Source organism: Tupaia chinensis, unplaced genomic scaffold (assembly GCF_000334495.1).
Source record: "Tupaia chinensis unplaced genomic scaffold, TupChi_1.0 Scaffold143836_2, whole genome shotgun sequence".
Taxonomy (NCBI): domain Eukaryota; kingdom Metazoa; phylum Chordata; class Mammalia; order Scandentia; family Tupaiidae; genus Tupaia; species Tupaia belangeri.
Window position 1 is genome coordinate 247775 of NW_006203687.1, and position 10739 is coordinate 258513.

At 42.0% G+C, this 10739-nt stretch overlaps 1 protein-coding gene across 1 annotated transcript; it reads left to right on the plus strand.

Moving 5' to 3' along the window:
* Positions 1 to 17: 17 nt before the first annotated feature.
* On the plus strand, positions 18 to 1892 carry LOC102497245 (transcription initiation factor TFIID subunit 7). Its single transcript, XM_006165248.3, has one exon. The coding sequence runs from the start codon at positions 363 to 365 to the stop codon at positions 1413 to 1415; it is 1053 nt and encodes a 350-aa protein (XP_006165310.1). The 5' UTR covers positions 18 to 362; the 3' UTR covers positions 1416 to 1892.
* Positions 1893 to 10739: the final 8847 nt, after the last annotated feature.

A 10739-nucleotide genomic window follows, 5' to 3' on the forward strand; every position in this document is an offset into this window, starting at 1 on the left:
CGCGCCGCGCCGTGACGTAGAGCTTGCTTCCTGTTCTTTGTGCAGCTGGGGGCCGGAGACCTGCGGAGCCACGGAGCCGCGGAGCCGGAGAGCTGCGAAGCTGCGGACCTGGACTGGCACTCGGAGCCGCGGGGACCGGTGAGACTTAACGCTGCCCCTCCTAGACCCTACTAGAAGCGTTATCATTCTGCCAGGCGGCAGGACGAACAAAGGAACTGGGAAAGCCGCAGGGCTCCACGCCGCGTTGCTCCCAGCGGCTTCCACTTCCGTTCGCTCGGTCCCGGAGAGTCAACGGAATTAGCTAAAACTTTTTAGTGCTCCAAGTGTTGATTAGAAGAGAAGCCAGTCACAAAGAAAGAAAGATGAGTAAGAGCAAAGAGGATGTTCCTCATGAACTAGAGAGCCAGTTCATCTTACGTCTGCCTCCGGAACATGCTGCTACTGTGAGGAGGGCCATACGGTCTGGTCATGTCAACCTGAAGGACAGACTGACCATTGAGTTACACCCTGATGGGCGTCATGGAATCGTCAGAGTGGACGGGGTCCCACTGGCCTCAAAATTGGTAGATCTGCCCTGTGTTATGGAAAGCCTGAAAACCATTGATAAGAAAACCTTTTACAAGACAGCTGATATCTGTCAGATGCTCGTAGCCACAGTGGATGGTGACCTCTGCCCTCCTGTGGAAGAGCCAGTTGCTTCTGCTGATCCCAAAGCCAGCAAGAAGAAGGACAAAGACAAAGAGAAAAAGTTTACCTGGAACCATGGAATTACTCTGCCTCTAAAAAATGTCAGAAAGAGAAGGTTCCGGAAGACAGCCAAAAAGAAGTATATTGAATCTCCAGATGTGGAAAAAGAAGTGAAACGGTTGCTGAGTACAGATGCGGAGGCTGTCAGTACTCGTTGGGAAATCATTGCTGAAGATGAAACAAAAGAAACAGAAAATCAGGGCCTTGATATCTCTTCTCCTGGAATGTCTGGTCACAGGCAGGGCCATGACTCCTTGGAACATGATGAGCTTCGGGAGATATTCAATGACCTCAGCAGCAGCAGTGAAGAGGGAGATGAGGCACAGCATCCCGATGAAGATATAAACATCCTCGACACTGAAGAAGATCTGGAGAGACAGCTGCCGGACAAGCTAAATATATCAGATGAATTGCACCAAGAAAATGAAGGAAACAACCAGCTGGTTATGGGAATTCAGAAACAGATCGATACCATCAAAGGCAAGCTCCAAGAGACCCAGGACCGCGCCAAACGGCAGGAGGATCTCATCAGGAAAGTGGAGAACCTGGCTCTCAAGAATAGATTCCAGGCTGTGCTAGATGAACTCAAGCAAAAGGAAGACCGCGAAAAGGAGCAGCTCAGCTCTTTGCAAAAAGAGCTAGAATCACTCCTCCTCCTGGAGAAGTGAGAACTTTGATACTAAATTTCAGTCCTCGGAATGGTCAGCGTTAGAAAAACCTTGACTTTATCACTTGGACTGAACATTAAGACCTTACAGTAGTGCCTGTTCTCTCTAATGCTGAAAGTTCTGTTGAGCTGTTTTTCAGAATACTTTGTTAGGTACTCATCCTATAAGAAGTAGGATTGTATAAGCAACAAAATGTTTGTAGGAAAGTTGCAGGATTAGTGGACGAAACAATTCAACCTTAATTACAGCATCAGTACAGGACTTTGTTATGTTTTTGCACTTACCAGATAGCTGCTGTGGTGGTGTGTGATGCCTTCTTAGATAATAAGAACTTAGTTTGGAAGTAGTGAGAGTAGTTAGCATGTTTTTCCACATAGTAGTTATTTTCCCACCTATTCAAAATAATTTCCCACATGTAGAGATGAAAATAATTTCATAAAGTTGTTTCTAACACAATAAATAAAAGTAACTAATTTATATGTCTGTGGTGTGGTTAAGGCAGCTAAATCCCACATGACCAATGGCATAATTCAAGTCTGAGACTCATCAGCTTGAGAAACAGGCTTGGCACATGTGTGTGTGTGTGCCCAAAGTCCTGAAAGGAGAAAGAGAAGGGTTGCAGCATGACCATTCTTCATGGGGGTTACTTTCTTACTTTCCTTCTCTGTCTCTCTCTTATGAGTGCACATACTCTGGCAAAAAGCTTTTTAAAATAATAATGAGAGATTGTTATGATATTTTTCACTTGCAATTCAGAAGTTCAAAGAATTGATCTTATTATATAACAAAGCTATTTCCATCTACCTATTGTATTTAGGAGTCTTTCTCAGTGCTTTCGTCTGTAAAATCCCAAATAGGTATAAAATTTAATGTAAATCCCATCTCTTTCTAGCAATAAATGGCATCAGTAGATTTTGAAAAAGCTGCATTCAATAAAGTTGTATTAAATACTATTACACATTGTTTTTGTCAAATTTTAATACTAATAGTCATAATAAAACTGAACTAATTTTAAACAATAAAAGGCTTTCAACAATAAACATACATTGCATTGAATAAAATTATGCAGATGGGGAGTGGAAAGGAAATTGGGATTCACTGAGAAACAGTGATGTAAAATTAGTTTTTCATGAATAATAGTGAATCTCTAATAAATGTCATCTGGACAGTGTTGGAAATTAAAGAGTAATGCAGTGATTTTATTTTAAAGTATTGGGCCAACCTGTGGCTGGATTCCACATGGCTGACTCTGCAGTTTGATTCCTGGATCCAGTCACTTAAAAAAAAAAAAAAAAAAAAAAAAACTCAGGACCAGCGAAACTCAAAAAGATTATAAGAGGGAACATAATTTATGGATGATCATCTAACTAAAGTAAAGACCAAAAGAAGCACAACTGGATATATTACTGTTTTGTTTGACTTACTGGGTTTAATGGTGATTTCTCATTGTTAGACCTAGAATCATTAGCATGGAATTAGTATAATTGTTAGACTAACATACACAGACATAACACCGCCCCATATGAAAAAACCTCCCAAAAAAAAAAAAAAAAAAAACTTGCCAAGTGTGGGGGGGTGGCTATCAGGTGGTATAGTAATTAAGGCACTGGACTCCCAAATGGCTGGTTCAAGTCCTGGACCTGGCAGCTTGAAATTCACACTGGGTGCATGTGTGGGTATGCCCAAAATCCTGAGAGGGGAATGGAAGAGAAGGGTCTGCGCTTGGGGTGGGGGAGTGATTTTCTCACTTTGTCTCTCTGTCTCTTCAGTGAGCGCATGCATCCTATAGCAAATATCTGTTTAAGAAAAAAGACACACATCGGGGCCAGCAGGTGGCACAGTGGTTAAGGTGCTGGACTCCCACATGGCTGACAGCAGTTCAACCGCGCAGCTTGAAACTCAAGTCAGGCATGTGCATGCATGCCCAAAGAGAAAACAAGCCAGGTATGTGTAAGTGTGCACCCAAAGTCTCAAGAGAGAGAAATATTCACCAAGGGAGATGAGGCCTTCTTGCTCCCTCTCATGCTGTCTTCTGCCCTCTTTTTACTGCAACCACATGCACCCCAAAATTTAATTAATAAATATCTATTACACCTTTTAAAACTGTTTCGGGATCAGCAGGTAGCATAGTAGTTAAAGCCCTGGACTCTCACATGGTCAACTGCAGTTTGAGTCTTTTTTTTTTTTTTTTGAGAGGTTTTTTGCTATAGGGCGCGTGCACTTGCCAGACAGAGAGAGAGAGACAGAGAGACAGAAAGCAAGAAATCACCCCCCAGGGGGGATGGCCACGCCGCAATTCCTTCTCCTCCATTCTCCTCTCGGGATCTTGGGCACGCACGCACACGCGCCCGGTGTGAGTTTTAAGCCACCAGGTCCAGGACGTGAACCACGGTTGACTACGTGGGAGTCCAGCAACATAGCCATTACACTAACTGCTGGTCCCAGTACCATTTTCCAACATTTTGAAGCTCCTTCGTATCTAACACTTTTGCTTAGCACTTTATGAAGTACCTTTTTTTATGCCAATCCACTGAGTGTAGACCTGAACTCATCCAAACACCAAGCCTCTTGGGCTTTCCACTACACAAGGTGATACAAGACCTTACAGAACATGTTGATTTTGAGATCATCTTGGGCTTCATTAGTTCATAATTTTAATTTTATCCAACAGAGTAATTTATGGTATTGCCCTCAGGGTAATAAAGAGCACAGGTTAATGTGATGTGAGAAAAATACTAGATGCTTTATTACCTAGTATCTTATAAAATTAATCTGCCACTTGCAATTACCTTAAATTCTTTTTCAGGATATTTATAGCCAAAGCTTTGTGGATAAATCCAATCACTAACACTAGGTGGCACCCTAACAATTCTTCCTGGGCCAGATCCGACTTAACAGTTCTGCCCAAAGTTTACAGCACAAAGTTTTTTAGCAGAGTCTGGGGCAGAGAAATTTTCCTTTTCTGTGTAGAGAGAGTCTATAAAGAAGTTTTCTTTCTGAGGGGTTGGTTTCCTACTGCTAGTATTTTCTAGAAACAAACAAACAAACAAACAAAAAAGCCCTCACGGCAAAGTAGATCCTGCATTGAATGAGCCAGGAGACTGTCTCTGAATTCCAACACTGCTACTGAGCAGCTGATTTTGTTGGAGAAAGTGTTTTTCTGCTCTGTGTACACCTTACCAGAAAGCTGGGAAGACCAAAAGAATTTATGTGTTAGGACTGCCAATTCTACAATTAAAAATCAAGATTCTTCCCACCTTCTGAAGCCACCCCAGGAAGAGGGATGCCTTGGACCAGCTATGGGTGTCTCTGCTACTTGGGTCCCTGCCTACTCTTCAAGATTACCTTCAAACATTTATAAAGGACTTTGACAACAGAGCTGTTCATTTCAACATTCCCTTGCACAAACTGAAATTCACGGTCCTTAATGTCCTGCACACCACTGATTTCAGCTTCCCTTTATCAACTTAGTCTGATAGCTTTACCCTATACTTTACCGTCCAAAATTAACCAGTCCCTTAGAACTGTCAACTGCACAGGACCAGCAGATGGTGTGATGTTTATGTCACTGGCCTCCCACATGGTTGACCATGGTTCAAGTCCTGGACCTGGCAGTTTCAAATTCATGCCACACATGTGCATATGTGCCCAAGATCTTGAGAGGAGACTAGAGGAAAAGGGATTGCTGCATGTCCATCCCGCCTGGGGAGTGATTTCTTGCTTTCTGTCTGTCTCTGTCTCTCTAGTGAGCATACACACCCTTTAGCAAAATTCCCTCTTAAAAAAAACTATCAATTGCACATCCACTCTGTCAAAAGTCACTTCTTTCATCTCCCTCACTAAAAGTGACATTGGGAAATGTTTCACTAAGGGAACTGTCACGGGTTATGCTTTTTGCAAGGCTACTATGCCCTTGTTATTTTGAAAAACAAAAATAGATGAGTTTTACTAGTTGACAATAGCAGTGTTTGGCTGCCTTTAATATTAATTATTGAGCTGTGGAACATCTTAATTCCATTGAATCCCTCTTAAGATTTTTAAATTATTGTATATATTCCTGTTACATACACTGTGAGTTGCAAGTTTTGCAACCTGATATAGGCATGTGTGTGTGTGTGTTTTGTTTAGGCAACAGTTACTCCAAGTGGCTCCGGGAAGAACAGAAATGCTCAGCAAATCAAATTAAAACCATCAGGTTAGCCAATGGTATGGTGGTTAAGGCCGCCAGATCCCACATGCCTAATAGCACGGTTTGAGTCCCAGATTTGGCGGCTTGAGAACATGTGGGAGTGAGGGGGGGAGGAGCAGGTGGCATGATGGTTAAGGTGTAGACTCCTACATGGCCAACTGAGTTTAAATCCTGGACCCAGCAGCTTGAAACACACTGGGCACATGCAATTTGCATGCCCAAGATCCCCAGAGGAGAATGGAAGAGAAGGGATCGTGGTGTGGCCATCTCAGTAACATCAAAAAATAGAACTCAGCTTACCACAAAGATAATAAACAGATAAAGTGATGGAAAGGTTAACTAACTTGAATGAATCTTCCGTGATATATATGTAGGTCAAAGCATCACATTGGGGGCCAGCAGGTGGTGTGGTGGTTAAGGCACTTGCCTCCCACACAGTAGACCGCGATTTGAATCCTGGGTCTGATGGCTTGTTTTCTCACTTCCTCTCTCTCCCCCTTTCTCTGTCTCTGTCTCTCCCTGGTGAGCACACATGCCCCATAGCAAATTTTAAAATAACAATGATAAACATTTTTTTTAAAACCACATTGTATATAAAAGTACATAATTTTTATTTGTCAATTAAAAATAAATTTTAAGGGCCACCTCCATGGCCTGGTGGTGCAGGCACCTGGACCCCCATGACTGACCATCTGATTCGAACTTGGACACAGTGGCTTGAAAAATTGGGCACGTATATGTGTGTGCCCAAAATCTTGAGGGAGAGAGAGACGAGAAGGGATTATGATGTGACCTTTCTCCTTAGAAGTGTGCTCTCTCCTCTCCCTTTCTGTTTCTCTGATGAACATACATGCCCTGTAACACTACGTTAAGTAAGTAAAAAATAGAACCCAGGTATTCTGATTCTCATTCCATATTGATTTTTAAATTAAAATCTGTACAAGGATATCTGGATAAAGTGGTTAGCAGGTGACGAGGTGGTTAAAGGTGCTGGATTCCCACATTACCGATTGTGGTTTGAGTCCTGGATCTGGCAACTTGCTTTCTCACTTTCCCTTTCTCTCTCTGGTCAAAATTAAAAATAACAACAAATGGAATTTTAAAAATTAATCCTTTTTTTTAGAAAAGAATATCTGGATAAAAATAGATACTTTAGATGATTATAAGAAACTAGGACAAGGGGCCAGCAGATGACTTAATGGTTACATCACTAGATTCCCACATAGTTAACTGTGGTTCAAGTCCCAGATACAGTGGCTTATAACTCAGACCGGGCACATGTACATGTGTGCCCCAAATCCTGAGAAGAGAATGGAGAAGGGACTTTAGTTGGCCATCCCCCCCTGGGGAAAGGGTGATTCCTCACTCTCTGTCTCTCTCTCTCTCTCTGTCTCTCCAGTGAGCACACATGCTCTATAGCAGAAATCTCTCTTAAAAAGAAAAAACTTGGATAAAAAATTTAAAGCTTTAAAAAGTTGAGTAGGAGTTTCAGATATTATAAATGAAATGATCTATAAACTATTAGATTACTATCATTTCTAATAAAGCACTTTTAAAAATTAATAACATCAGTTACCCTTATGAACAAATTAAAATTTAAATGTATGAATGACAAATGTACTGATACCGATTTTTTAAAGGACTGATTTTATCATCATTATTTTTTAATTTTGCTACAGGACACATACACTCACCAGAGACAGACAGAAAGTGAGAAAGCAAGCCACCAGATCTGAAACTTGAACCACAGTTGGCCATGTGTGAGTGCAGTGCCTTAATCACCATGCCACCTGCTAGCCCCTTAATTTTTGTTTTTTAGATAAAAGATTTAAACACATAGTAAATAACTGCCTTGAAAGGGGAAATACATTTTCAAATTAGGGTTATGCGAGTTGGAAGACATTTTTTCAACTCAATGTATTTGGAACTTTTCTAAAAAAATAACACTGATCTTGGTTTATTCATTAGTGATTTTTTATTCTACTATCCATTAAGGGGGTAAAAACTTCTTGCAGCAGGTTTTTTTCCAATTGGTTTTTATTTTTTTTTTTTAAGAGAGGTTTTTGCTATAGGGCATGTGTGCTTGCTGGAAAGACAGAGACAGAAAGTGAGAAATCACCCCCCAGGGGGAATGACCATGCCACAATCCCTTCCCTAGTCTCTTAGGATCTTGGGCACGCATGCACATGCTCCTGGCATGAGTTTAAGGCACCAGGTCCAAGACTTGAACTGCAATTGACTACATGGGAATCCAGCAACATAACCATTATGTCATCTGCTGGTCCCCCAATTAAAAAAATTAATTTTTTTAAGAAAGATTTTTGGTGTGGGGCACACAATGTTCACCAGAGAGAGAGAGACAGAAAGCGAGAAATCAGCCCCCAGAAGAGATGGCCACACCACTATCCCTTATTGGGATTGTGGGCACAAACACACACATACCTGGCATGAATTTTAAGCCACTGGGTCCAGCACTTGAAACACAGTTGACCACATGGGAGTCCAGTGACACAACCATTACACCATTTGCTACTCTTAAAAAATTTAATCTCGGGACCAGCAGTTAGTGTAATGAATATGTTGCTGGACTTTCATGTCGCTGACTGCGGTTCGAGTCCCGGACCCAGTGGCTTAAACTCACACCGGGCGCGTTTGCATGTGTGCCCAAGATCCTGAGAGGAGAATGGAAGAGAAGGTATTGTGGCGCGGCCATCCCCCTTGGGGGATGTTTTCTCACTTTTTGTCCCTCTTTCTCTCTCTGTCTTCCTGGTGAGCGCACACGTCCTATAGAAAAAAAAATTTTTTTTTAAATCTATTTTTTATTGTAATTAATACTTTCTATTTTTTCATTTATTTACTTTTGTCAAAGCATGTAACTTTAAAATAAGAGCTTAGTATTTGTTAGGATAGAGAATAGTTCTATACAGGACCAGCAGTTGGTGTAATGGCTATGTCACTGGACTTCCATGTAGTCGACCATGGTTCAAGTCCCAGACCCAGTGGCTTAAACTCATGCCAGGCACGTGTGTGTGTGTGCCCAAAATCCCGGGAGGAGAATAGAGGAGAAGGGATTGCGGCATGGCCATCCTCCCCTGGGGGAATGATTTCTTGCTTTCTGTCTCTCTGTCTCTGCCTTTCTGGTGAGCGCATGCACCCTATAGCAAAAAAACTCTTTAAAAAGGTAAAACAAACAAACAAACACCAGTAAGCTACATCTTTACATTCACTACAATAGCTAAAATCAAGAAGAAAAATGATAATGAGTGTTTTGTGAATAGATGAAGGAACTGCAACTCTCATACATTATTGGTGAGAATGTAAAATAGGTAGCTACTTTGGAAAAGTGGCAGTTCCTTAAATATGTAAAATGGGCTGGCAGGTGGCATGGTCGTTAAGGTGCTGGACTCCCACATGGCTGACCATGGTTCAAGTTCTGGACCTGGTGGCTTGCTTTCTCACTTTCCTTCTCTCCCTCTCTCTCTGTATGTCTTTCTCTCTGGCCAAATAATAATAATAATAATAATAATAATAAAGCTAAATATTCTTTTTTAAAAAGTAAAACAAAGAGATTATATAGCCCAGTTAAAACATATGTCCACATAGAAAACTTGTACATGGGAACCAGCAGTTAGCATAATGGCTATGTTGCTGGACTCCCACGTAGTTTACCGTGGTTCACGTCCCGGACCCAGTGGCTTAAAACTCACACCAGGCGCGTGTGTGTGCATGCCCAAGATCCTGAGAGGAGAATGGAAGAGAAGGGATTGCGGTGTGACCGTCCCCCTTGGGGGGTGATTTCTTGCTTTCTGTCTCTCTGTCTCTGTCTGTCTGGTGAGCGCATAGCAAAAATCTCTCCAAAAAAAGAAAAAGAAAACTTGTACAAAGATGTACATGGGGGAACCAGCAGTTAGTGTAATGGTTATGTCGCTTGACTCCCATGTAGTCGTCTGCAGTTTGAGTCCTGGACCCTGTGGCTTAAACTCATGTTGGGCGCATGTGTGTGCGTGCCCAAGATCCCGAGAGGAGAATGGAGGAGAAGGGATTGCGGCATGGCCATCCCCTGGGGGGGGGGAGGAGGCGGTGATTTCTTGCTTTCTGTCTCTCTGTCTTTCTGGCGAGTGCACGCGCCCTATAGCAAAATCCTCCCCCTCCCGAAAAAAAATAAATAAATAAAAACCAAAGATGTACATAGATGTTTATAACAGCATTATTCATAATCACCAAAATGTGGAAATAACTTAGATGCCCCTCAATGGATATATGTAAGCAAAATGTAGTACATTCATAAATTGATTTTCAATAAAACCAAGTGAACCATTGATACATAATACTACATAAGTAATCCTTGAAAAAATTATGTTACATGAAAGAAGCCAAAGAAGGCTGCATGTAAAATTTTTAGAACGTAAACTTATAGAGTCCGAGTTGATCAGTGACTGCCAGAAGCTGAGGGGATAGGGAATGGGATATGACTGCTAGTGAATTTAGAGTTCATTTTTTGGTACTAAAAAGGTTCCAAAGTTAGACAGTGTTGATGGTTCCACAACCTCTATACTAAAAGCTACTGAATTATACACTTCCGAAGGTCAATGTAGGGACCAGCAGATGGCATAATAGTTACATTGCTGGACTCCCACATGGCCAATCGTGGTTCAAGTCACAGACCCGGAGGCTTGAAACTCACACCAGATTAATGTGTGTGTGTGTGCCCAAAATCCTGAGAGGAGAATAGAGAACGTATTACAGTGTAGCCATCCTCCTGGGGGTGATTTCTTGCTTTCTGGCTTTCTGTCTCTTTCTCTGTCTCTCCAGTGAGCCCACGCACCCTATAGCAAAAATCTCTAAAAAATTAAAATAAAATAGGGGACCAGCAGTTAGCATAATGGCTATGTCGCTGGACTCTCATGTAGTTGACTGCGGTTCGAGTCCCAGAGCCAGTGGCTTAAACTCACACCGGGCACGTGTGTGTGCGTGCCCAAGATCCCAAGAGGAGAATGGAGGAGAAGGGATTGCGGCGTGGCCATCCCCACTGGGGCGTGATTTCTCGCTTTCTGTCTCTCTGTCTCTCTCTGTCTGGCGAGCGCACGCGCTCTATAGCAAAAGAAAAAAAAACTCTCCAAAAAAAAGAAAAAATA